The following is a 27,935-nucleotide window of genomic DNA, read 5'->3' on the forward strand; positions in this document are numbered from 1 at the left end:
TAATCTTTATTTTCTGTAGGCCATGTCTTCAAGTGTAAATTGGAGTTGTCTCTGTCATCAAATTGGGTAACTTCTCATCTTCATAACTTCAGAAACAGTCCGTAACTTTGTGCAATAGTCTGAATGGCTGTGAATCTATCATCACAATTTACATAACATGAGCACATCTGAACTAGCCTTTCAATAGGCAGTGGTATGTAGCCGAATCCAATCAAGATTCAACATGTTTGTCTTTCTTCCTTGACAGATGTGAAAGGGCAATGTAAGAAAAAGTCAATGAAAACACCCACAGAAACATCACTCTACAAAGGAAAACTAATTTTATTGTATAAATGACAAAATTATGGATTGCTCATTCACAATTTAATATCAGTGAGAGTGCAAAAACAGTTCCCTTCAAGTAATCAGTCAAGTCAACCTGAGCGAGTCTAAAACAGTTTATACAGGTAGTCACTCGCACGGCTAACGCAGAGCAAACCAGAGTTACATTAAGAGAACAGTTTTATAGATACACAGTACAAGAATCAAATGCCTCACAAACAAGTTTAGTTAAGCACTGGTGAAAAACATACAAATGATTAACCCCAAATGAGCTTTGTCTCCAACACTGAGGGTACCAGTGAGTGAAATGCAGAGTTAAAAAAGCTGATGCTGCATCTTTCATTTACAACCCCATTGAGATCATTATACCATTGAATCCATTACCAAATCCTTCCAATAAAGTAATTAGCTTTTGTTTGTTTTTCTGTGAAGAAATCACACTGTGACAACTCTATACAAGAGATAATGTACATGAGAGAAAAAATGCACAATTATGTGTTCAGTCAAGATCTGTTACATCTGTTGTTGTGATAAGACCCTGGCAAGATAGTAAAGATAGCAAGACAATTCTTATGGGAGAGAGGTCTGTATGAAGAAACAAGGTAATCCCAACATTTTAGTTATAAAATAATGAATCACACACATGAATCACTGTCTCTCTGTACACATCTCTTACTTATTATGAGCTATGCAACACATAAAAGACAACCATCATTAGAAAATACAAGAAAGCGCTACCAAATGAAGTAACAATGGAAAAAAAACATACATCACACACTTGCATAAGTTCAGTTAATGTTTAAATGTCCCTGGTGCAAGAGGAAATTAGAAAAACAATACAACACAAAAACAAAAAGTGATAATTCAGCCAACAGAAACAAACCACATTACGCTGTTACATTCAATATCTCTTTGTTTCGCCTACGGTCTTCTCAGGATAGTCTGTTGTAGAGCTAATAAAGCCTCCTGGTCCAGGTTTGCATCCCAAATGGCAACCTATTCCCTATATAGTGCACTACTTTTGACAGGAGGCCTATGGATAGTAGTGCACTATAGTAGTACACTATATAGGGAATAAGGTGCCATTTGGGATTCATAAAAACCAAACAAAAACCCAAGGCTCCTCTGCCACCACACCTTGTGCCTGGCCTTGGCCCAGCTCCAGCCCTAGAATGGGTCTCTCCTCTCCATCAGTCCAGGTCCAGGATCTGTTCAGCTAGGACGTCCATGGCAGCTGAGGCCTTAGATGTGCCTGGCCCAGAGTCAACAAACATCTGGGGGATCTCACTGCCAAAGTAGATCTTACTGTTAGCTGCTATGGCCTGGAACTTCATCAGCTGCAGGTACTCTGGCGTCAGCTTCAACTGGGAGGCAGAGAGAGATAGGAAAAGGAAAGATGAGGAGAAAGAGAGAGGAGAGGGGGAGAGAGAGGAAGAGGGGGTGGAGTGAGAGAAAGAGGGGCGAGACAGGGCATTGATGGATTCCTGGCTGTAGTGTGATGTTAGATTGTAGCCTGAGGGGCAGTGTGTTCTCTCTGACTGTTCCAGCTGCTCCCAATTCACTCCCTTCTACCTTCCCTTGGCTCTAACCCTCGGATATTTGTAGATCTGCATGGAGGAAGCAATATAGTGGAATTATGTAGACCCTTCAGATCTGCAAACATGGAAGGGTTAGGGCCAAGGGGAACCGTCCGTCTCCTCTCACCTTATTGGCCTCAGCGGCTCTTTGTGCTGTGTAGAACTCTGCATCGGCCCTGGCTCTCATCTTGGCCAGGAAAGCCCTGTCTGCAACCCAGGGGTTAGAGGTCAGAGACAAAGAGGAGGCATCAGCATTAGCAGGGCTATAAAGTGTAGAAAACAAATGTAGAAAAGAAGAATCCCTTGGGCTTTGGGAAATGCCAACACTAGTTAAAATGGAAACTGTGTCTGAGGAGACAGGAGGGAGCAGGAATATGTCTCAATCAGGGGTTCTTCAACTTTTTCAGCTCGAGACCCAATGAGCAATTGACCGTCCTCCCATGACCCAAATTGTCCTCATTCCAAGATGGCGTAGCAGAGTCAGACGTCTTTGTCCTTCGTCTTGTCGTGTCCCATGTATATATATTTTTCTTCGCATTCCTTTTTTATATTTTTCTAAACCTCAACTCAAAATACTCTCCTGCAACCCACAATGTGGTGTGAATCCCCCAACATAAACTAGCCAGCTCACTAGCGGTCATCAGCTAACCTTTAGCTCGGAAAACTCTCGCCAGTTTGTACAACGCGACTCAAACCGGACAAATTTTCTCTCCATAACCCCGGATTCCTACCGCAAGCTCTGAACCTTTTCACCTAGATCATAGCAGCTAGCTAGCTGCAATCCGAGTGACAATTCCTGTCTAACGTCTGTCCCGAACCAAGCACCAATTAGCCTGGAGCTATCCCATGCTAGGCCCATTCTCCCGGCTAGCTGAAGAGGCCCATCAGCCACTCCTGGGCTACAATACCCGGACCCCTTCCACTGCCGGTACGGGGCACGGAACCCCGCCAATCATTCACGACTGGACTACCGATGTAACCTGCTCGAGGAAGTACTCAACTGCCCCTACGTCACGACATCCCCTGAATGCCTATCTGCTAGCCACGGCCCGCTAGCTGTCTAGAGCATATTGGACTGTTAGCTGAATAGATCCATAGGCCAATTTCTTGGGCCACTATACTTATTTTGCCAATTGGACTTGGACCCCTCTGTAACTCGGAACCCTACTAATCCATCACGACTGGTCTATCAACGTTACCGCACGAGGAGGTTAAAACAGACTTCCCTCCGTCGCGACGTCCCTCTAGGGTCCTTCTGCTAGCCCCGGCCTGCTAGCTGTCTGAATCGCCGTGTCTCCAGTCAGCCCAACCACTCACTGGACCCCTATGCTCACTCGGCTACGCATGCCTCTCCCTAATATTAACATGCCTTGTCCATTACTGTCCTGGTTAGTGATTACTGTCTTATTTCACTGTAGAGCCTCTAGCCCTGCTCAATATGCCTTAACCAACCATTTAGTTCCACCTCCCACATATGCGGTGACATCACCTGGTTTAAATGTCTCTAGAGACAATATCTCTCTCATCATTACTCAATGCCTAGGTTTACCTCCAATGTACTCACATCCTACCATATCTTTATCTGTACATTATACTATCGCGCCCAGAAACCTGCTCTCTGTTCCGAACGTACTAGACGGCCAGTTCTGATAGCCCTTAGCCGTACCCTTATCCTACTCCTCCTCTGTTCCTCTGGTGATGTAGAGGTTAATCCAGGCCCTGCAGTGACTAGTTCCACTCCTACTCCCCAGGTGCTCTGATTTGTTGACTTCTGTAACCGTAAAAGCTGTGGTTTCATGCATGTTAACATTAGAAGCCTCCTCTCTAAGTTTGCTTTATTCACTGCTTTAGCACACTCTGCCAACCCGGATGTCCTAGCCGTGTCTGAATCCTGGTTTAGGAAGACCACCAAAACCCCTGAAATTTCCATCCCTAACTGTAATATTTCCCGACAAGATAGAACTGCCAAAGGGGGCGGTGTTGCAATCTACTGCAGAGAGAGTAAGACAGAACTCCACAGGCTATCGAGATTTGTGCCCAAACAATTTGAGCTTCTACTTTTAAAAATCCACATTTCCAGAAACAAATCTCTCACCGTTGCCGCTTGATATAGACCACCCTCTGCCCCCAACTGTGCCCTGGACACCATATGTGAATTGATTGCCCCCCCATCTATCTTCAGAGCTCGTGCTGCTAAGTGACCTAACTTTCATGAAATCACAAGTGCAATAAATCAAAATAAAGCTTAACTTGTTGTTAATCCAGCCAAGATGTCAGATTTCAAAAAGGCTTTACGGCGAAAGCAAACCATGCGATTATCTGAGGACAGCGTCCAACACACAAATGCATAACAAATCATTTTCAACCAGGGAGTTGAGACACGAAAGTCAGAAATAGCGATATAATATATGCCTTAACATTGAAAATCTTGTTCTGTTGGCACTCCAAAAGGTCTCAGTTACATTAAAAATGGTCCTGTTGTTTGATAAATTTTTTCTTTATATCCATAAAAACGATGGATATAAAGATGGAGCTCTTCTGTCAATAATCCACTCGTTTTCCATCGGTCAAAATGCATACAAAATGAATCCCAAACATTACCAATAAACTTATCCAAACAAGTCAATCAATGTTAATAGTCCATCCTTAGGTACCCTAATATGCAAATAAACAATCAAATTTAAGATGGAGAATCGTTATTTTCTTTACCGGAGATAAACAAAAAGAACGCGCTCTCTCGGCCATGCGCATGGAAGCACTACAGCCAAAATGGGAGCCCTTAGAAAAACTACTTCTCCCTCATTTTTCCAAAAACCAGCCTGAAACTCTAGACTGTTGACATCTAGTGGAAGCCCTAGGAACTGCAATCGGGCACAAAATCAGTGGTAGGGGGTGGTTTGTCCTCGGGGCTTCACCTGCCATTTCAGTTCTGTTATACTCACAGAAACTTTATAGAGTGTTTTCTATCCAAATCTACCAATTACAGTGGGGCAAAAAAGTATTTAGTCAGCCACCAATTGTGCAAGTTCTCCCACTTAAAAAGATGAGGCCTGTAATTTTCATCATCGGTACACTTCAACTATGACAGACAAAATGAGGAAAAAAAATCCAGAAAATCACATTGTAGGATTTTTAATGAATTTATTTGCAAATTATGGTGGGAATTACGTATTTGGTCAATAACAAAAGTTTAATCTCAATACTTTGTTATATACCCTTTGTTGGCAATGACAGAGGTCAAACATTTTCTGTAAGTCTTCACAAGGTTTTCACACACTGTTGCTGGTATTTTGGCCCATTCCTCCATGCAGATCTCCTCTAGAGCAGTGATGTTTTGGGGCTGTTGCTGGGCAACATGGACTTTCAACTCCCTCCAAAGATTTTCTATGGGGTTGAGTTCTGGAGACTGGCTAGGCCACTCCAGAACCTTGAAATGCTTCTTATGAAGCCACTCCGTTGCCCGAGCGGTGTGATTGGGATCATTGTCATGCTGAAAGACCCAGCCACGTTTCATCTTCAATGCCCTTGCTGATGGAAGGAGGTTTTCACTCAAAATCTTACGATACATGGCCCCCATTCATTCTTTCCTTTACACAGATCAGTCGTCCTGGTCCCTTTGCAGAAAAACAGCCCCAAAGAATGATGTTTCCACCCCCATGCTTCACAGTAGGTATGGTGTTCTTTGGATGAAACTCAGCATTCTTTGTCCTCCAAACACGAGTTGAGTTTTACCAAAAAGTTATATTTTGGTAAAACACGACGAGTTGAGTTTTACCAAAAAGTTATATTTTGGTTTGATCTGACCATATGACATTCTCCCAATCTTCTTCTGGATCATCCAAATGCTCTCCAGCAAACTTCAGACGGGCCTGGACATGTACTGGCTTAAGCAAGGGGACACGTCTGGCACTGCAGGATTTGAGTCCCTGGCGGCGTAGTGTGTTACTGATGGTAGGCTTTGTTACTTTGGTCCCAGCTCTCTGCAGGTCATTCACTAGGTCCCCCTGTGTGGTTCTGGGATTTTTGCTCACCGTTCTTGTGATCATTTTGACCCCACGGGGTGAGATCTTGCGTGGAGCCCCAGATCGAGGGAGATTATCAGTTGTCTTGTATGTCTTCCATTTCCTAATAATTGCTCCAACAGTTGATTTCTTCAAACCAAGCTGCTTACCTATTGCAGATTCAGTCTTCCCAGCCTGGTGCAGGTCTACAATTTTGTTTCTGGTGTCCTTTGACAGCTCTTTGGTCTTGGCCATAGTGGAGTTTGGAGTGCGACTGTTTGAGGTTGTGGACAGGTGTCTTTTATACTGATAACAAGTTCAAACAGGTGCCATTAATACAGGTAACGAGTGGAGGACAGAGGAGCCTCTTAAAGAAGAAGTTACAGGTCTGTGAGAGCCAGAAATCTTGCTTGTTTGTAGGTGACCAAATACTTATTTTCCACCATTATTTGCAAATAAATTCATTAAAAATCCTACAATGTGATATGATGGCTAGAGTGATATTGATGGCTAGAGTGTTAACTTCTTTGGGTTGGGGGCGGTATTTTGACGTCCGGATGAAAAGCATGCCCAAAGTAAACTGCCTGCTACTCAGGCCCAGAAGCTAGGATATGCATATACAGTGGGGCAAAAAAGTATTTAGTCAGCCACCAATTGTGCAAGTTCTCCCACTTAAAAAGATGAGAGGCCTGTAATTTTCATCATAGGTACACTTCAACTATGACAGACAAAATGAGAAAAGAAAATACAGAACATCATATATGATGTTCTGTATTTTCTTTTCTCATTTTGTCTGTCATAGTTGAAGTGTACCTATGATGAAAATTACAGGCCTCTCATCTTTTTAAGTGGGAGAACTTGCACAATTGGTGGCTGACTAAATACTTTTTTGCCCCACTGTATATGCATATCCTAGCTTCTGGGCCTGAGTAGCAGGCAGTTTACTTTGGGCATGCTTTTCATCCGGACGTCAAAATACCGCCCCCAACCCAAAGAAGTTAACACTCTAGCCATCCTACAATCTAAGATTAATGCCCTCAATCTCACACAAATGATAAATGAACCCACCAGGTACAACCCCAAATTCTGAAACACGGGCACCCTCACTTGCCCTCCAAAGACACCTCTGCTGTTTTCAACCAAGATCTCAGAGATCACTGCCTCATTTCCTGCATCTGTAATGGGTCTGCGGTCAAACGACCACCACTCATCACTGTCAAACGCTCCCTAAAACACTTCAGCGAGCAGGCCTTTCTAATCGACCTGGCCCGGGTATCCTGGAAGGATATTGACCTCACCCTGTCAGTAGAGGATGCCTGGTTATTCTTTAAAAGTGCCGTCCTCACCATCTTAAATAAGCATGCCCCATTCAAAAAATGTTGAACCAGGAACAGATATAGCCTTTGGTTCTCTCCAGACCTGACTGCCCTTGAACAGCACAAAAACATCCTGCGGCGTTCTGCATTAGCATCGAATTGCCCCCGTGATATGCAACTTTTCAGGGAAGTTAGGAACCAATATACACAGGCAGTTAGGAAAGCTAAGGCTAGCTTTTTTAAGCAGAAATTTGCATCCTGTAGCACAAACTCAAAAAAGTTCTGTGACATTGTAAAGTCCATGGAGAATAAAAGCACCTCCTCCCAGCTGCCCACTGCACTGAGGCTAGGAAACACTGTCACCACCGATAAATTCACTATAATTGAGAATAAGCATTTTTCTACGGCTGGCCATGCTTTCCACCTGGCTACACCTACCCAATCAACAGCCCTGCACCCTCCACAGCAACTCGCCCAAGCCTCCCCCATGTCTCCTTCACCCAAATCCAGATAGCTGGATGTTCTGAAAGAGCTGCAAAATCTGGACCCCTACAAATCAGCCAGGCTAGACAATCTGGACCCTCTCTTTCTAAAATTATCTGTCGAATTTGTTACAACCATACAACTCTCCTTCCGTGGCCTCCAACTGCTCTTAAATGCAAGTAAAACTAAATGCATGCTCTTCAACCGATCGCTGCCCGCACGTCCAGCATCACTACTCTGGACGGTTCTGACTTAGAATATGTGGACAACTACAAATACCGAGGTGTCTGGTTAAACTGTAAACTCTCCTTCCAGACTCCTTCTGGCACACGCTTCAAACTCGTCGCCAAACCTACTGGCCCTAGGTCATCTCAGGTCGTCTCTGCTAGGTAAAGCCCCGCCTTATCTCTGCTCACTGGTCACCATAGCAGCACCCACCCGTAGCACACACTCCAGCAGGAATATCTCACTGGTCACCCCCATAGCCAGTTCTTCCTTTGGCCGCCTTTCCTTCCAGTTCTCTGCTGCCAATGACTGGAATGAACTGCAAAAATGACTGAAGCTGGAGACTCATATCTCCCTCACTAGCTTTAAGCACCAGCTGTCAGAGCAGCTCACAGATCACTGCACCTGTAAATAGCCCATCAAACTACCTCATCCCCATACTGTATTTATTTATTTATCTTGCTACTTTGTACCCCAGTATCTCTACTTGCACATTCATCTTCTGCACATCTACCATTCCAGTGTTTCATTGCTATATTGTAATTACTTCGTCACCATGGCCTATTTATTGCCTCACCCCCCTTATCCTACCTCATTTGCACACACTGTATATAGACTTTTTCTACTGTATTATTGACTGTATATGTTTGTTTATTCCATGTGTCGAACTGCTTTGCTTTATCTAGGACAGGTCTCGGTTGTAAATGAGAACTTGTTCTCAACTAGCCTACCTGTTTAAATAAAGGTGCAATAAAAAAGAAAAAAAAAAGAAACATTGTGTAATTATAGATGTATTCTCCTAACTCACGACCCACCTTTTACATGCCCAGGTCCCACTTTGGGTCCCGACCCATAGTATAAGAAACCCTGTTTAAATGTATTTCACCTAAGCTCTGAGCTTCCACACTCAGTCAGTCAGTCCTCGGGTAACTGCTTTTTCTACCATCATGACTCAGAGCCAGAGCCAAGGACAAAAATGTAGAGCATCCTAAAACCCCCGTTGTATAAGCACACTATTTCACTGGCCTGTGGCCTAATGATAAATATACAGGTACTATAATTTTGCCAGATATACACACCTTCAATTTCAGAGATTGTTTTCTCTGTTTCTTTCTCCATGACTTTCTGGCTAAACTTGATTTCCGCCACTTGAGCCACCTTCTCTGCCTCTGTAGAGCAGCACATGGAGACAGGAAATTAACCTTATATTCTGGGATTTTAGCGAGAAAACTGTCTGAATCCCTGTTAAAAATTATAATTTGTTTATAAAATGTCAGTGTTATTGTAAATGTCAGTTTAATATTTTGTCAGTGTAAATATAAGGTTATAGTGCGTTAGTGTCACCCATGACTCACCAATCACAGCCCTCTTTCGCTCTGTCTCCGCTTCCTTCTCCACTACCTTCTGAGTCTGAGCAGAAATCAGCAGCTTTGTCTTCTCGGCCTCCCTAAACCCACACACAAACAGAGATTACAGCGCGTGCCAACAGCTGGTTAACATCTTTCTCCAGTCCCACAACATGCAGTGGTTCTATAATTTCCTAGAATATCCAATCCTAGGAAATATCCTAACCTTCTTTAGGAGAGCAGACAGAGACATGAACCAGCAGAGACAGATCCACTTACTTTGGGTCTGCATCCCTATTCCCTATGTAGTGCACTGGTCAAAAGTAGTGCACTATTTAGGGAATATGGTGCAATTTGTGACACAGCCTAGGTCCGGGGAGAACATATATGGGTGATTCTACAGAAGTGGTGTAAATTGCTGTCCCCCCCAAAAACTATAAAATGCATATGTTCTAATGCAAGGCAATAACAAACATATTGTTAAATTAATATAGTACAAAGGTATTGTTCATACATCTATTTCAATTGAAAGGTGGCTGTCCCAAACCATGACTACTAAACTTTAGCAATAAATGATTTGTATAATGTTCTTAACACTATTATTTCAATAGAACATACTGAGTTCTGTTATTACACTGAAAAATACTGATCTAAATTGGTAGTTTAAAACATCTTTCTCTGAAAAATGCTGCCCCACTTTTGATATCACTACCAAAACACACGCTAAAAGATTGTAGAATGTGCCTTAAGCTACCACCCTACAAATACATTACATGACCAAAAGTATGTGGACACCTGCTCCTCGAACATCTCATTCCAAAATCATGGGCATTAATATGGAGTTGGTCCCACTTTGCTGCAACAGTCTCCACTCTTCTGGGAAGGCTTTCTGCTAGATGTTGGAACATTGCTGCGGGGACTTGCTTCCATTCAGACACAAGAGCATTAGTGAGGTTGGGCACTAATGTTGGGCGATAAGGCCTAGCTCTCAGTCGGCGTTCCAATTCATCCCAAAGGTGTTCGATGGGGCTGAGATCAGGGCTCTGTGCAGGCCAGTCAAATTCTTCCACACCGATCTCGACAAACCATTTCTGTATGAATCTCGCTTTGTGCACGGGGGCATTGGCATACTGAAACAGGAAAAGAGCTTCCCCAAACTGTTGCCACAAAGATGGAAGCACAGAATTGTGTAGAGGACCACCATGTGGGTAGTGGACAAGTGCGCACTCCAGGAAAAACTGGAGAGTATTGACATGCACAGCCAGCAAAGTTCCTCCAGCTCTTCAAGAGCCCAAACATTAACGTATATTTGTCCAAAACATAGATGTCTATAATGTGCTATACTGTACTGTTCACTACTGTACTGTGCTCTACCACACCCTATTCTAATGTACCCTACTGTACTTTACTCTACTTGAGTTTCTCACAACTGAAGGGACCACTTGAGACCCCAAAATTCTGTCTTTATTAACTTGTCATTGTCAACTCACTGGGTCTGGATCTTGGGACCCATGTCCTGGTATAAATATTAGTCTTGGCTCCTGGATATTATTTTAGTCTGGTTTACAAACCATAGGCAACCAAATTTGAAGACAATGCTCTCTGGTCATTGGCTGATCACTCCCAACCAATGTTACCTCAAAAAAAATTGCCACTGATCAAATTTCAGGTCTGCTGAGCGCAAACTTGAACATTGTGAAAATTCTGTGCAACTTCCAACATTTACTGTGAACACTGAGGCTGTACCCACTTTAAGTTGGTTTTAACAGTAGCCAAGTAGGTAACTGTGGCTATTTGATCATAATATATGCCTACCAGAGTGGCCTACCATCAAAAACAATGGAAAAAAATGCATCCCATTTTAACAGCTCAAAATTCATAAGGCACTCGCACATCTGAGCTACCTTTTTTGCAGGTGCATGGTAACAGTTGGATAAGATGATAAAAACGTGAAGGAACCTGCACACTGCTCTTGATAGTATCACTGATCTTTAATAAGCTTTACGTATCGGCCTCAAGGCCTTCGTCATTCAGCCTAAAGTAGCAGCCAATGTGTGGTGTTAAATGCCTACATTCCATGAGACTTTGGGGAGAAAAAAAACATGCAGGGCTTGACATTAACCTATTTATCCACTTGTCCTTCAGGGCTCATATTTCTTCTGAGTGGCAGTCCGAGGGGAGCTGCACACAGCTTATAGGGAACATTGCCTCAACCCATAGGAATCCCCACCCGGTTGACTACTTTTAAAAATGGTGGAAGCGCTCAATGATAATGTCTATACCAAAATGAGTTTGATTGACACGACACCGAAACGCCTGTTATTTTGCCAAAATAAAGATTGGTAAAGTGAAAATTTAAACATCTATCAACAAGTTTTAGATTCATACAATCAACATTGAACATTTTCCAGAGAAAAATAGTATCTATTTCTCTAAATTCAATTTAAAGGTTTTGAAAATCAGGTAAAAAAAAAAAAGGTGTTTTAAAATTTGTATGCAAATACAATTTAAGGTTGGGAATTCAGGTAAATATTTAAATATGCAATACAAACAGTGTGTGAGTAGTATATACACGGGCCACAAACACACAAATAAAGGCACAGTACAACAGTGGTGTGCAGAACGGCATCTCGGAACACACAACTCGTCGATCCTTGTCACGGATCGGCTATTGCAGCAGACGCCCACACCGGGTTCCACTCTTATCAAGAAGAAGTCTCCAGTGGGCACGCAATCACCTACACTGGACAATTGAGGAGTGGAAAAACATTGCCAGGTCCGACGAATTCCGTCTCATGTTGCATGCAGATGGCCGCCCATGGACCCATCCTGCATGGTGTCAACGGTACAGGCTGATGGCAGTGGTGTACCGCCGTCAAATCTGAAGCAACTGTGTGATGCCATCGCGTCAGCATGTACCAACACCCCTGTGGAACGTTTCAAACTTGTAGAATCCATTCCCCGAAAAATTAACGCGGTTCTGGAGGCAAAGGGGGGGTCCGATCCGGTACTAGATGGGTGTACATAATAAACTGGCCGCTGAGTGTATGTCTACCAGACATATGTTGGAAGACATGTGTGCTGAAAGTTTGGGAGAAATATGATACAAATATGACTTTCTTTCCAACCCCCAATTTATACCGCTTCTGTAGAACGACCCATATAAAGAACACACAGCAGGGGATTGGGGGTTCAGGGAACATGGAAAGTTTCAGTGTTCTACAGCCAAATTTTCTACTCACATCATCTCATAGTTCCTGCGAATGCTCTCAGGGATGTTGGGCTTCGTGACCCGGACCGCCTGTGGTAACGATTGCCAAACCACAAGTATGAAAAAGAGGGGAGACTTGAGATTATTCTTTTACTGTGGTAATAAGATGAATTATCATTACCAGATGATCATCTAGGCTAAGTTCCAATTGGCACTATATTGCCATTGTAGTGCACTACCTTTGACCGGGCCCCTTAAGGATCTAGTCAAGGGAATACATAGGGTGCCATTTGGGAGACAGCCTTGTAAAAACGAACACAATCCTCCTCCCCAAACTCCCTCTAAAGTGAACTGTACTGTAGTGTTATTAGTTCCTGGTAGAACCTACAGTTGTTATTGTAGTTTATTCTAGAGGATTTATGGGAAGAACCAGCTGAGTGTTTTTTTACCCAGTGGGACATTAACCCTTATTTTTACTTTTTAGCTTGAGACTCAAATGAGCAACAAAAACAAACATCTCAGCTCTACAGGAATAGAGAAAAGACTGAAAACATCTCAGCTCTAACAAGAATAGAGAGAAAAGACAAAGCATCTTAGCTCTAACAAGAATAGAGAGAAAACACTAAAATCAAATAGTTTACAGGAATGAGCAGAGTTGGGGAAGGAAATGATTATTTCTCTCCGCGTCTGCCAGAATCTCGCTCTCCTTTCTGTATTTTCCCATGGTTCTCCAGTCCAGAAATTGCAACTATGGATGTGACAAATGTAACATTTTTCTTAACGTTTAAATTACTCTTTGACAACAAAAAATTACCAAAATGAAAATGAGACAGTCAGGGAGAATTGAAAATTCCCAAAACAATGAATTTAGAAGAATATATTTTGTTATTGTGTTTGAGCAAATAAGCCATTGCAAAATGCATAGAATTGCAGGAAACTTTCTCTAAAAGTAATGACGTGGCCCTTTCTAGGTATAGATCGTGGCTTTACCCCTCTCTCACTTTCTCCTACACCCAGGTTCTGTTATCTCAGGTTGTAAATTCCTGGCGGAGACGCTCTCCTTCTGGCCACGCAGTATGGAGAGAGAGGGTTTCACAGTAGAACTTCTACTACATCACAGAATTTGAGAACTGAACAATATCCATATTTTGGATATTGTTTAAACGGTCGGTGGAGAAGCCAGCTACGACACTGTCTGTTTTATTTCATGTTTGTGCCCTCATGAAAAACAATATAGCCACATTACCCTAACTCTGTTTATACAGGTTCCTCAGTTAGATTTGCATCGAATTCTTGTATAAAATGAATGAGTAAAGATGAAACTATTTGTGAAATGATGTGATGTTAAACATTTAATGGGAGAGAATTGTATTCCATTTAATGTTTATCTAAGTCATTGGCCCGCCACGTGAGCACAGACATGATCTGGCATCATGGAACAGCCCTTTCCCATTGTTCCGAATAAAACCCCCTCCAGAGGAAATCATCTTCAGACCACGCATACCTCGGTGCAACCTGAGATGGCACAGGTTTGAGTACCAAGACTAAGCAAACCCACAGCGTAAACTGTGATTGCGAATAGTTATTGAATTCCTAACCATACCCCGTGGAGCATTGGCTACACGGCTGGAAATGGTTAATCTCTGAGACTATCGATCCCTACAGAATAAGAGCAAATCTTAGATACTAATTACTAGTCTGCAGCTAGAAATGATGTAAACCTAGGATGCGAATACCGACATCCGCCGAAACATCTATTCTATGAGAACATTTCTAAATGGTACTCTGAAGTATCCATTCTAACCACGAAATACTTTGATCTTCAGGGAAAGAGAAAGAGACTCGGATGAACTTTACAGCAGACAGACCGGATTTCAACAGAGGAGATCACGACACATAGGCGTAAATATATATTGATTGCAATTATTCCCGAATGAGCGAGTGTTCATGTGCAAAGGATTAGCATTTCAATTGATATAGTTATCAACTGTGTGTAGTGATCCTTTTGTCTTTCCCGCTCTCTCTCAGTCCACACCCACTTTGCTTTATCCACCAAGCCGTCATATCGGCTTAGCCCACTAAGGAATCTTCCCTATCATTTGTTAGTAATATATCTGTTTGTTTATGCATTTCTGTGATTATTTAGTTAGTTACTAAATAAATGATCATGCCAATTGATGTATGAATGATTCATAGTAAAGGCTGGGTTCGTGCAGATAACCAACAATTTACGACGTTTGGAATGAGACTAACGTGAAGTAAAGAATAATTAATTAATAGAAGACTAATTGATCAGATATTAAAATATCTGAAGAGTTATATTCGGAAAATTATAACTTTATGAAGATTTTCTTTGGTGCCCCGACTTCCTAGTTAATTACATTTACATGATTAGTTTAATCACAAATAATAATTACAGAGAATTGATTTGATAAAATAACAGTCTTCACTTTTAACGATGCCTAAGACACAACAACAATTTTCTCTCAGATGCATGGCAAAATGTGCAGGATTGCACAAAATTTGCTATAAAACTGCAAAAATGTTTCCCAGCTGCATGGAGAAATTTGAAGAATTGCACAAAAGTGGCTTGAAAATGTAAACCTTTCTCTACACCGCCAAAATGTGGGCCTCTAGACTTTTCTGAAATTAAGCTGTGCCAGTGGGCCGACCCTGCCTCGCAGGGTACACCCACCACCTAAGCCCCTTTTTGATCCAGAAAAAAACACTGCTTTACAGTCCATACAGGAGCTTTTTGCAGCCCACTCATCACCTGACATTCATCATCACAATATTAGATTTTTGGCATGGCTAAATTTTAGATAAAATGTTGTGTGGCCTCAGTCGAGCAGTGAATTCAACTACAAAGAACAGGGAGATTTTCCAATGCCTTGCAAAGAAGGGCATCTATTGGTAGATGGGTAAAAATAAAAATAAAAACAGACATTGAATATCCCTTTAAGCATGGTGAAGTTATTAATTACACTTTGGATGGTGTATCAATACAGTCACTTCAAAGACACAGGCGTCCTTCCTAACTCAGTTGCCGGAGAGGAAGGAATCCGCTCAGGGATTTCACAATGAGGCCAATGGTTACTTTAAAACAGTTAGAGTTTAATGGCTGTGATAGGAGAAAACTGAGGATGGATCAACAACATTGTAGTTATTCCACAATACTAACCTTAATGACAGAGTGAAAAGATGGAAGCCTGTACGGAATAAAAATATTACAGAACATGCATCCTGTTTGCAATAAGGCACTAAAGTAAACCTTCAAAAAATGTGGCAAAGAAATGAACATTATGTCTTGAACACAAAGCGGTATGTTGGGGTAAATCCAACACAACACATCACTGAGTACCCGCTTCGTATTTTCAACTATGGTGGTGGCTGCATCATGCTATGGTTTTGCTTGTCATCGGCAGGGACACGGGTGTTTTTTTAAAGGTAAAAAGAAACAGAATAGAGCTAAGCACAGGTAAAATCCTAGAGGAAAACCTGGTTCAGTCTGCTTTCCAACCGCCACTGGGAGACAAATTCACCTTTCAGCTGGACAATAACCTAAATTACTAGGCCAAATATACACTGGACTTGCTTACCAAGACCATGTTGAATGTTCTTGAGTGGCCTAGTTACTGTTTTGACTTAAAATCAGCTTGAGAATTTATGGCAAGACTTGAAAATGGCTGTCTAGCAATGATCAGCAATTTACTTAACAGAGCTTGAAGAATTTATATTTTACAAATGTTAGAATTTTTGATAGTGTATTGTGTGTAGATTGTTAACAAAAAATTACAATGAAATATATTTTAATCACACCTTGTAACACAACAAAATTTGGAAAAAGTCAAGGTGGTGAATACTTTCTGAAGGCACTATAAATATATTTAAATAAACATGGATTAATTAGCAATATTTATACTGGTATGCAAGAATTCCCTAAGAATTGTTTCTCCCGCCTCCCATGTCTCTCCCTCCCGCCTCCCATGTCTCTCCCTCCCGCCTACCATGTCTCTCCCTCCCGCCTCCCATGTCTCTCCCTCCCAGTCAGTTTCAGTACCTGTATGATCAGTCCAGGAGCCATGCTGGTCAGATCTTCTTGTAAGGTCAGCTTCAGGTTCTCATCTATCTGGTCTGAGGACACACACAACAGGGTTAGAGGATATACCATGGAGACAGAGGCTGCCATTTGTGATACCCACTATAGCATGTGTACGTTGTAAGCCCATAATAGAGCTAACTGGCTAGCTACTACTGTTAGCTAGCCTGATAGCCAGGAAGAATTGTTACCTAGCTACCCATGAAGAATTGACAGCTGCCTTGGATAACATTGGTTTTAGATCATTTTTGACTGTTATACTATCTAGTTAGTGACATTATTCAGATTCACATATCTAGCTGATAATTATGAAGTAAAACGTTTGCTTTGTGCATATCTTGTTTTGTCACTATTGCCATTGTCCTGTCTAGAAGAAGGAAGGTTCAGTGAATGGGTAAGTCAATAGGGCTAACTGGATAGCTAGCTAGCGACCCACGAAGAATTGTTAGCTAGCTACCCACAAAGAATTTACATCTACCTTGGATAACATTGGGGAGATGCAGCGTGAGGTAATACAGTAGGGGGAGTGTGAGTGCTTCTCAAATTAAATGTTTTATGCGTTCTCCACAACCTCGTCCTCACAAGTAACTCAACAGAATGTCCTCGGAGAATGCACTTGGAGCATGGTAGTATGCATATTGAGAAACACCCTTTAAACCCTTTTAATGAATATTCTAGAACTGTCTATAGTTTACACTTACCGAACAAGCCGATGTAGACCTCCTGAAGAGAATGGACACTGCAGAACTGGTTGAGCTCATGGTGAACCTTATTGAATATTAGGGCCTTGTCGTAATCCGCTGTGAAGTTCTTCACTATATCATACACTGTAGAGGAGAGAACAAAGAGTTGCTGTGAAGTTCCTCATTATATCATACACATACAGACAGAGAAAGAAGTGTGGCTACATTAAGTAAGTAATAGTGGCTACCGTAAATAACCCACTGGGTACACAGTGTTTGAATAAACGCTGTTTCAACATAATTTGTCAACGTTTTGTGACGTGGAATCAACGTGGAAAATACATTGGATTTGAAAAAAAGTAATCAACCAGTATCCCCTTTCATCTCATTTCAAACAGTGTTGAGGGACATCCTTTATTTCTGGCTAATATTTATTAGGTACACAACCCACTTCACGAAAATAGTATTCTCCTACAGACAGTGAGTCACGTGGCCGTGACTTGCTGTATAAAGCAGACCAACAGGCATATAGGCATTCCGTTACTGTTTGACTGAAAGTTAGAATGGGCAAAACTAGTGACCCAAGTGACTTGAGCATTGTATTATCGCCGGTGCCAGGCTCGCCGGTTTCAGTATCTCAGAAACGTCCGGCATCCTGGGCTTTTCACGCACAACAGTGTCTACGGTTTACCGAGAATGGCGCGACAAACAAAAAACATCCAGCCGGAGAATGGCAAGAATTGTGTAAGCTAACAGGCAGACCCACAAACGGGCAAATAATGGTGCAGTGCAACAGTGGTGTGCAGAACGGCATCTCGGAATGCACAACTTGTCAGTCCTTGTCATGGATGGGCTATTGTGGGAGACGACCATGCTGGGTTCCACCCCATCAGCTAAAAACAAGAAGAAGCGGCTCCAGTGGGCATGTGATCACCAACACCGGACAACAGGTTCCTGTTGCGTTACGTCTCTTGATACCAATTCAGCAACGTTTCCATGGCCCAAAGAATCCAGGTCCCAAAGTTGACAGTGCATGTCAGTGAAAAAAAAACCAAGCCTTGAGGATGTCAGTAGAGCTCTGAGACAGGATTGTGTCAAAGTACAGATCTGGGGAAGGGTACAAAACATTTCTGCAGCATTGAAGGTCCCTAAGAACACAGTGGCCTCCATCATTCTTAAATGGAAGAAGTTTGGAACCACCAAGACTCATACCGCATGACGGTATTTGATGTTTTTGATTAATTAAAGTTCTACATTTTCTTTGAGTAGTGCGTGACCCTAGGGTGGCAACACAAACTCAGCAAAAAAAAGAAACGTCCTTTTTTCAGGACCCTGTCATTCAAAGATAATTCGTAAAAATCCAAATAACTTCACAGACCTTCATTGTAAAGGGTTTAAACACTGTTTCCCATGCTTGTTCAATGAACCATAAACAATTAATGAACATGCATCTGTGGAACGGTCATTAACTTCATTGCGATAGGGGGCAGCATTGGGAAGTTTGGATGAAAAGCGTGCCCAGAGTAAATTGCCTGTTACTCAGGCCCAGAAGCTAGGATATGCATATAAGATTAAAATAATGTCTGTGAGTATAACATAATTCATATGGCAGGCAAAAACCTGAGAAAAATCCAACCAGGAAGTGGGAAATCTGAGGTTTGTAGTTTTAAAAAGAAAAATGATTGCCTATCCAATATCCTGTGTCTATGGTGTCAAATTGCACTTCCTAAGGCTTCCAGTAGATGTCAACAGTCTTTAGAAGTTGTTTCAGGCTTGTATTGTGAAAGGGGAGAGAATAAGAGCTCAGGCTGAAAGCCTTTAGTTTAGTCTCGCTGAGGTTCGTTCCCTTTCCTTTCTAATGAAAACAGTATTGTCCGGTTGAAACATTATCGAAAATGTATGATAAAAACACCCTAAAGATTGATTAGAAACATTGTTTGACATGTTTCTGCAAGCTTTAATGGAACTTTTTTTAAACTTTTCGTCTGGACTTTGTGCCCACGCTTTGTGCATATGGATTACTGGACTAAACACGTGAACAAAAAGGAGGTTTTTGGACATAAAGATTAACTTTATCGAACAAAACAAACATTTATTGTCTAACATGGAGACCTGGGAGTGCCATCAGATGAAGATCAAAGGTAAGTGATTCATTTTAATGCTATTTCTGACTTTTGTGACACCTCTCCTTGGTTGGAAAATGGCTGTATGGTTTTCTGTGGCTAGGCGCTGACCTAACATAATCGCATGGTGTGCCTTTTTGAAATCGGACACAGCGGCTGGATTAACAAGAAGTTTATCTTTAAAATGTTGTATAATACTTGTATGTTTGAGGAATTTTAATTATGAGATTCCTGTTGTTTGAATTTGGCGCCCTGCAATTTCACTGGCTGTTGGCGAGGTGAGACGCTCACGTCCCGAACGATCCCAGAGAGGTTAAGACACAAACAGCTTACAAACGGTAGGCAATTAAGGTCACAGTTCTGAAAACTTAGGACACTAAAGAGGCCTTTCTACTTACTCTGAAAAACACCAAAATAAAGATGCCCAGGGTCTTCCCTGCTCATCTGCGTGAACATGCCTTGGGCATGCTGCAAGGAGGCATGAGGACTGCAGATGTGGCCAGGGAAATACATTGCAATGTCCGTACTGTGAGACGCCTAAGACAGCGCTACAGTGGTAGACCACGTGCAACAACACCTGCACAGGATCGGTACATCACACCTGCGTGACAGGTACAGGATGGCAACAACAACTGCCCGAGTTACACCAGGAATGCACAATCCCTCCATCAGTGCTCAGACTGTCTGCAATAGGCTGAGAGAGGCTGGATTGAGGGCTTGTAGGCCTGTTGAATGGCAGGTCCTCACCAGACATTACCGTCAACAACGTTGCCTATGGGCACAAACCCACCATCGCTGGACCAGACAGGACTGGCAAAAAATGCTCTTCACTGACTAGTCACGGATCTCTCTCACCAGGGGTGATGGTCGGATTCGCGTTTATCGTCGAAGGAATGAACGTTACACCGAGGTCTGTACTCTGGAGCGGGAACGATTTGAAGGTGGAGGGTCCGTCATGGTCTGGGGCGGTGTGTCACAGCATCATTGGACTGAGCTTGTTGTCATTGCAGGCAATCTCAACACCTGGAAGACATCATCCATTCTGATTGTTTCATACTGTTCAAATCAACCTAAAATAATTTCCTGCACTCATTTGAGATCATTTCCACACTGCCACAATATGGGCAAAAATACGAGGCCTTATTTTTAACCAAATGTTGCAATTGCGATTTAGATCAAAACACTTGGGTGAACTTTTGGAATCATGGTAATATAACTTTTATTATAATTATATAGTTAGTGCCCACTATTATTTATTTTCTATGAATTCAGTGTTGTTTGACATGACAATGAATGAAAATGCCATGGACGAGTTATTGTGTCAGGGTAGGAAACAATGTGATGTTCCGTGTTTCCTAGGGGACCCTTTGACTACCATAAATCTTTATTCATGTATCCAACATATCCAGCCTACTCCTCTTTCATTTAGAAGATACTGTTGCACAAACAACATGCTGATTTAAGCCTCTACCAGTACTGGTATCAGGCTGTATCAGGCTGTATTAGCTAGCTGTATTAGCTAGCTACGTTTGCTCTGCTTTGCTAGCCAGCTAACTAGCGATTAGCATTAGTGGCTAACACGATTTAGCTTAACTTGCTAAGAAAATACAAACTAGCTGTTTGCAGATGTAAGAAACAAACTAATATTGTAATTATAAAACGCTTGTGGATTTATATTAAGATCAAATTTGGAAACAACATGTGCATGTGCTGCATTGACCATGCAGACTGAACGAAAGTGTCTCGTGGACAAGCAACAATAAATGCACTCCTTGAGTGACCGGGTGGGACTAAGTCTGTGTGGAAAGCGGCGTGGAGAGAGAGCGATGACTCATGTAGCGGAGTAAACTATAGAAATGGACTTTACACACAGCTTATCACATTTAACAAGCCAAACATTCAAATACCGTTATAGAAGGTAAAGTAAAAACCCAAACTGGTCCGTGCATCAATACCGGTATATAGTAAAATACGGTATACGGCAAAGCCCTGTTTCACTAACAGAAAAAGTGATTCACTAAAGAGTTGTTTTATTTTACTAAAACAGTTCAAATGTCCAATGAAGAGTTTTATCTCAAAATCAAATCATTTCTGGTAACAATTAAGGACCTTACTGTGATTGTAAAACGGACACAAAAATAGAAGCTATCTGCATTTATGTAAAAATTGTGTTATCGAATGCCGATAGATAGGCCTAGGTTCTCTAACCTTGGACACACTCATCTCGATGGCCATCCGTCTGGATAACCTTCTTCGGGAGCGTTGGCACCCCAATCGCCTCTCTCCCTCCTTTGTTGACTGTCAAGAGCCTGAAACCATGGAGGTAGGGGCCACACACCTCCCCGCATCTGAGCGACGCCGTCGGAGACAGTTAGGGCTCTATCCCCATTGCGGCCAGGAGGGGCACCAGCTTCAACGGTGTCCGGTACGTTCAAACATGGAATCCACGAGAGCAGAAGGACGGCCCGTGATCATCTGTCTCCTGGGTTAGGCGCGAGTACTCCATCATCATCAACATCACTTTCCACCAAACCTTTTTTAGTATCCATTTCACTAGCTGGCTGTCTCATCTATTGTTTCTACAGCTCTAGTGGATTCCGGTGCCGCAGGGAATTTTATTGACCAGGCCCTTGCCTCCTCCCTGCACATCACCTAATACTTGCTCTTCTCTCCGTTTGCGGTCCAAGCGTTGGAAATGCAACCATTGGGATCCAGCACTGTTACGCACGTCACAGCTCCACTCACCCTCACTGTGGGAACCAAGCACCAGGAAAGCCTTTCCTTCCTCATCACCTCCGCTCAAAGTCATACTTGGCCTCCTGTGGCTCCAACTCTATAATTCCACCATCTCCTGGTCAGAGAGGAGGATTACTGCCGGGGGACCAAGATGTCAGAGCCCTGCTTTCCTGCACCCTGTGGTTCCACATCTGTGGAGGGCTCTGTGAGTGTACGCCAGTCCATCAATCGGTCCTCCCGTATCGTTGGATGCGTGTTTTGGGAAGTAGATGTGGACATCCGCCAGGCTCTGGAGAGGGTACCCACTCCTGCCACCTGCTCTCCGGAGCGCATCTAAGTCCCCACAGGGGTCAGAGATTGGTTGCTGACCTGGGCACACACATCCCTCGCCGCTGGACACCCAGGTATCACCCGCACCACTCAATCCCTTTCTGAGAAATACTGGTGACTCACTTTGGCCCAGGATGTTGCATACTATGTCAACTCATGTTCAGTATGTACTCAATCTAAATATTCCCAACACACTCCAGCAGGAAAGTTCCTTCCCTCTCCTGTGCCTCAGCATCCCTGGTCTCATCTGTCCATAGATTTTGTCACTGATCTCCCCTCCGCTGATGGTTTCACTCCCATTTTGGTGGTTGTGTACAGATTCTTCAAATCATGCCGTTTTATCCCTCTCTCTGGTCTCCCTACCGCTCTCCAGGTCGCTGAGGCACTGTTCCAGCAGGTCTTCCGGCACTATGGCCTTCTGGAGGATATCGTCTCCGATCATGGCCCCCAATTCACATCATGTGTATTAAGGCCTTCATGGAGAAGCGGATCGCCACCACAGTGAGGCTCCCGTGTTCCATCCTGGTGATCACGTCTGGCACGTGGAGTCCCCAGTTTGTGGGGCTGTTCAAGGGGGTAACTTAAGATGAGGTAACTTAAGATTACTACTCCCATATAACTACCGGATCTCACCATCTTTTCATGTTTCCCTCCTCAGGCTCCTGGTCCCCTGGCTGATGACATCCCCCACGACACCCCTCGGTCTCCCTTGGACATTGAGGGGAGCCCCGTCTATGCCGTCAGATCACTCCTGGACTAACAACGTCGTGGGGGTCGGCTCCAGTACCTGGTGGACTGGGAAGTGTGGTGGTGGTAAGTAGACCGGCGAAGTTGAGCGGGAGTAGACGTGACAGTTCCCCATCTCCGGCGCTCGCTAACCACCGGTCCTGGCAACCCATCTTTACGCACACCTGCGTCTCATCATCAGTCACACCTCATTTTGCTATCAGGCAGTATTGTTTTTGTTTCCTTGTCAGACGTTTCTCATTTTGTATCGTTCTATGTTCGTTAATATTAAAGTCACTAACTGCACCTGCTTCCTGACTCCCTGCGTTGACGTTACAGGGACTCACTGGGAGACCCAAACCGTTGCTGACAGGTGATGTCACTAGGCAGGCCAAAACTCACACCAAAACAGGCAGACATTTCAGGTGGTCTTTTCAAACAGCTCAGACACTAAAAGAGCATTATCATACTTTTCACAATTTTACAGTATTATTCCAACCTCAGTGTGGAAATATATATAAAACCGAGGAAAATCAAGTTTACTGCACAGGGCCTTAAAGACTGAATACAATACATAAGTTTGTGTTACAATACATAGGTTACAATGTTCTAAAATAGTACAGCCTATATACTAAGGAGGGATTTGAAAATTAGACATGCTATGCCACAAGTTGTATTTATTTATTTTACCTTTATTTAACTAGGCAAGTCAGTTAAGAACAAATTGTTATTTTAAATGACGGCCTAGGGACAGTGGGTTAACTTCCTGTTCAGGGGGAGAATGACAGATTTGTACCTTGTCAGATCGGGGGTTTGAACTTGCAACCTTCTGGTTACCAGTCCAACGCTCTAACCACTAGGCTACCCTGCCGCCCCAAGTAAGATCCCAAGTGGCTCCCGAGTGGCGCAGCATCTCAGTGCAAGAGGCGTCGCTACAGATACCCTGGTTCGAATCCAAGCTATATCACAACCGGCCGTGATTGGGAGTCCCATAGGGCAGTGCACAATTGGCCCAGCATCATCAGGGTTTGGCCGGTGTAGGCCGTCATTGTAAATAAGAATTTGTTCTTAACTGACTTGCCTAGTTCAATAAAAAATAAAAATAAGATCAGTTTTGAGTTGTGTTGAGAGAAATTAAACTTGAGCACATAGTAAAATTGAAATAAAACTACAATATGTGTTTTATTTGATAAAAAAAAAAAAACCTGCTCCACCTTTTGATTAATTGGCAAATGACTTTACCTGCTGAGGGTACGAGGTAGTTCACCACTTCTATCCGGTCAAAGTAAATCATCACTCCACCACTGAAATAAATAAAAACAGAATGTGTAACAATGCATACATGCAATAAATCCTCAAGAATTGAGATAAAAGTAGCCGGTATTTTTTTTTGCATCCATCAAGTTTATTTTGGGAAGAGATAGACAGACAACCCTACCCTGTTCCACACGGTACATTCTTCACTTCATCTGTCTGTAGAGTGGTCTACAAAGATAGAAATAAAGAGAAGGTATTCAACATTCAAAAAGCCATTACTTCCACAGGGCTCAATTTGAATAAAACCTGCATTGTATTATTTACACAGTAAATAGTTAGATAGTTACATAGTTCCTTTTTCCAAGGTCAAATAACTTCACAGACTGGTCTTGGGCACAGTATAAAAACATACATGTAAACTTCCCTCACATGTATACTGTCACTTTCACGAAAAAGTGTGTGGGCTTGGGGCGATGTTTGTAAACAAACTCACAAAGACACTACTTAGCATTAACATTGAAGTCCAGCCTCAGTCTTTGTACAACTACATTTGAACCTAAACCCCTCACTCCCAGTCAGACCAGCCATGCCGAGGGCCTGTTCCTGAGAACGGTCTGTTGTCTCACCTGCACAGACTTGAAATGAGTGATGAAGGGCATCATGAGGTGGAAGCCAGGGCTACTGGTGGTGGTCAGGAGAGCTCCTCCTCTGTGGAACACACACATGATCACATCACAAGGAAATGAAAAGAATCACATCAAAGCCAAATGTCAATCAAAATGGTTCTGATGTAGTATGCAACCACAATTGCAAATGTTAGTTGTAAATGTGAGAGGAGACTGGAGAATTTGCTGGACTGATCTTAAGTTCAACACAAAATAATCTTAGCCCTCTTTCTATATCACACTACAGATATCATCTGAGTTTAGCGCTGGTATGAAGTATGTGTGCAGTGCACTGCAAGTTGAACAGATGCATGCCCCCAGAAACCAAAATGCATTAATAGACAGTAAGCCTCACAGTAGACAAAACAATGACTAGCCTAATATCTAACTGACCTGTAGTAAACTCCAGTGTGTCCCTCCTCAATCTTGTGCACAGAAGAGAAGAGAGCTGCACCTCCAATTGCACAGATTATTGAGGCTATGGCACCCAACTGTGCCATCCTGGGAAGAAGAAGGACAAACAATGAGTTTCAAAAGGATCAACATACACAATGTTGGACATAGGGGACAGATTAATGAAATAAGCCTAGCCTATATAACAAGTAGGCTAGAATAAGGCTTTCATAACAATCAAATTGTAGCAAATAGAGTTACCTTGCAAGCTCTGGATATTAGCTAGAACAGTTGAATAGAATCAACCAGTGCCTTCTATACTAAACAAAAATATAAACACACCATGTCAAGTGTTAGTCCCATATTTCATGAGGTGATATAGAAGAACCCAGAAATGTTCCATACGCACAAAGCTTATTTCTCATAAATATTGTGCACCTGTTAGTGAACATTTCTCCTTTGCCAAGATAATCCATCCACATGACAGGTATGGGATATCAACAAGCTGATTAAACAGCATGATCATTACACAGGTGCACCTTGTGCTGTGGACAATAAAATACCACCCTAAAATGTGTTGTGTCACACAACACAATGCCACAGATGTCTCACGCCAGCCCATGACCTCCACATCCGGCTTCTTCACCTGCAGTAACATCTGAGACCAGCCACTTGGACAGCTGATGAAACTGTGTGTTTGCACAACCAACGAATTTCTGCACAAACTGTCTCAGGGTAGCTCAGCTGCGTGCTGGACGTCCTCACTAGTATCTTGACCTGACTGCAGTTCGGCCTTGTAAATCCCAGTTTCAACTGTACTGGGCAAATAGCAGACATTATGTATGACATCATGTGGGCAAGACGTTTGCTAAGGTCAACATTGTGAACAGAGTGCCCCATGGTGGCGGTGGGATTATGGTATGGGCAAGCATAAGCTAAAGACAACGAACACAAATGCATTTTATTGATGGCAATTAGAATGCACAGAGATACCGTGACAAGATCCTGAGGCCCATTGTGGCATGATAATGCCCCATGTCGCAAGGATCTGTACACAATTCCTGGAAACTGAAAATGTCCCAGTTCATGGCCATACTCACCAGACATGTCACCCATTGATCATGTAGATGATACTCTAGATTGATGTGTATGACAGCATGTTCTACTTCCAGACAATATCTAGGAACTTCGCACAGCCATTAAAGAGGAGTGGGACAACATTCCATAGGCCACAATCAACAGCCCGATCAACTCTATGCGAAGGAGATCTGTCGCGCTGCATGAGGCAAATGCTGGGATGTGTCACGCTGCATGAGGCAAATGGTCAAACCAGATACTGACTGGTTTTCTGATCCACTCCCCTACTTAAAAAAAAAAGAAGCTATCTGTGACCAACAGATGCATATCTGTATTCCCAGTCATGTGAAATCCATAGATTAAGCCCGAATTCATTTATTTAAATTGACTGATTCCTTAGATGAACTGTAACTATTTGAAATTGTTGCATGTTGCGTTTATATTTTTGTTCAGTGTATTTCGAAATAAGATAACATTAGGCCGGAATCAATCACAGGTATTAACAACATATGTGATATCCAGGCACAGGGCAGGCATATTGTTGTCAAGCTAAACTCCTCTGTCAGGAAGAAGAAGATTAGCTGAGACATCAACAAGGACTGACCTTGTAGCGTTATAAGAGGATTGTCCAAGACAAGGCGTGATAAAAAACTTCTCCCGGCTGTCTTACCTCATAACAATCCTAACTGCAGCCAGCTCAAACTTCCTAACTTAGTGTGTAGTTAGCTATACAATACCTCCAAATAAGACCGCTAAACAAACCTCAAGTCAAGCAATGACAGGAAGCAGACTTTTGATACCAGGAGGTCGTGAACCTTTTTGTTGCACGTGTAGGATCAGTATCTTTGGTTCCACTTTCTAACATGGAGAAGTTGATTAGCTTTGAGTTGACAGAATACTAACAGCAAACCATGAATCGCCCAGTATTGGACGTACTCATACACCCCTCTCCAGCAAGAGAAGACTAAATAAGCCAACTACGTAACAAGCAACCGTTTGGCTTTTTAGCAAGCTATGCTAGCTACTTTAGCTACCTAGCTAGCTAACGTTAACCTAGGCTACGCTCGATTTCAAACACGGGAACGGTCACATCCACTGACACAATATTTCACTCACATTGTTGTCATTGTAGATACTTGATAGGTACGTTAAACCACATTGACAAAAGTGTTCTGGAAATCCGTACTATTACCTGTAGTATTATCACTCGAGATGCCTCCTCCACCGACAAAAATAAGCAAACACCTGCTACCAGGCTCACTTCCGCATTTTGCGTCATACGTCTTCAGTTGGACGTTCTTCAACGAGGAAATATCCCACAAGACCAACAGAGGGGGACAACGAGTATCATAGAAAGCTAATTATT

The 27,935-nt window shown here is 42.7% G+C and overlaps 1 protein-coding gene across 5 annotated transcripts; it reads right to left on the reverse strand.

The window, feature by feature from the left end:
• Nucleotides 1-303: 303 nt before the first annotated feature.
• LOC110536256 (erlin-2) lies at nt 304-27,882 on the reverse strand. 5 transcript variants are annotated; one of them, XM_021621940.3, is made up of 12 exons: nt 27,762-27,882; nt 25,493-25,600; nt 25,061-25,142; nt 24,616-24,662; nt 24,420-24,481; nt 17,281-17,406; nt 16,541-16,614; nt 12,512-12,570; nt 9,279-9,370; nt 9,003-9,092; nt 2,026-2,105; nt 304-1,685 (listed from the first exon to the last, which is right to left on the reverse strand). In XM_021621940.3, the coding sequence occupies exons 2-12, from the start codon at nt 25,597-25,599 to the stop codon at nt 1,512-1,514; spliced, it is 993 nt and encodes a 330-aa protein (XP_021477615.1). In that variant the 5' UTR covers nt 25,600; nt 27,762-27,882; the 3' UTR covers nt 304-1,511. The 5 variants fall into 5 exon arrangements, with proteins under 5 accessions (XP_021477615.1, XP_021477614.1, XP_036792054.1 ...); XM_021621939.3 differs by having other exon boundaries at nt 27,686-27,843; XM_036936159.2 differs by lacking the exon at nt 27,762-27,882 and adding an exon at nt 27,332-27,521.
• Nucleotides 27,883-27,935: the final 53 nt, after the last annotated feature.

The sequence above is a fragment of the Oncorhynchus mykiss genome, chromosome 11 (genome assembly GCF_057628025.1).
Source record: "Oncorhynchus mykiss isolate SJ-2025 chromosome 11, ASM5762802v1, whole genome shotgun sequence".
NCBI lineage: Eukaryota > Metazoa > Chordata > Actinopteri > Salmoniformes > Salmonidae > Oncorhynchus > Oncorhynchus mykiss.

Bases quoted from the DNA above. Each gene is read 5' to 3' on its own strand.
- LOC110536256 (XM_021621939.3), bottom strand. The intron at 24,663-25,060 runs GTGAGACAACAG...CTATCTTTGTAG, and splicing joins CTCATTTCAAGTCTGTGCAG to ACCACTCTACAGACAGATGA. The intron at 16,615-17,280 runs GTAAGTGTAAAC...GTGTGTCCTCAG, and splicing joins GGTCTACATCGGCTTGTTCG to ACCAGATAGATGAGAACCTG.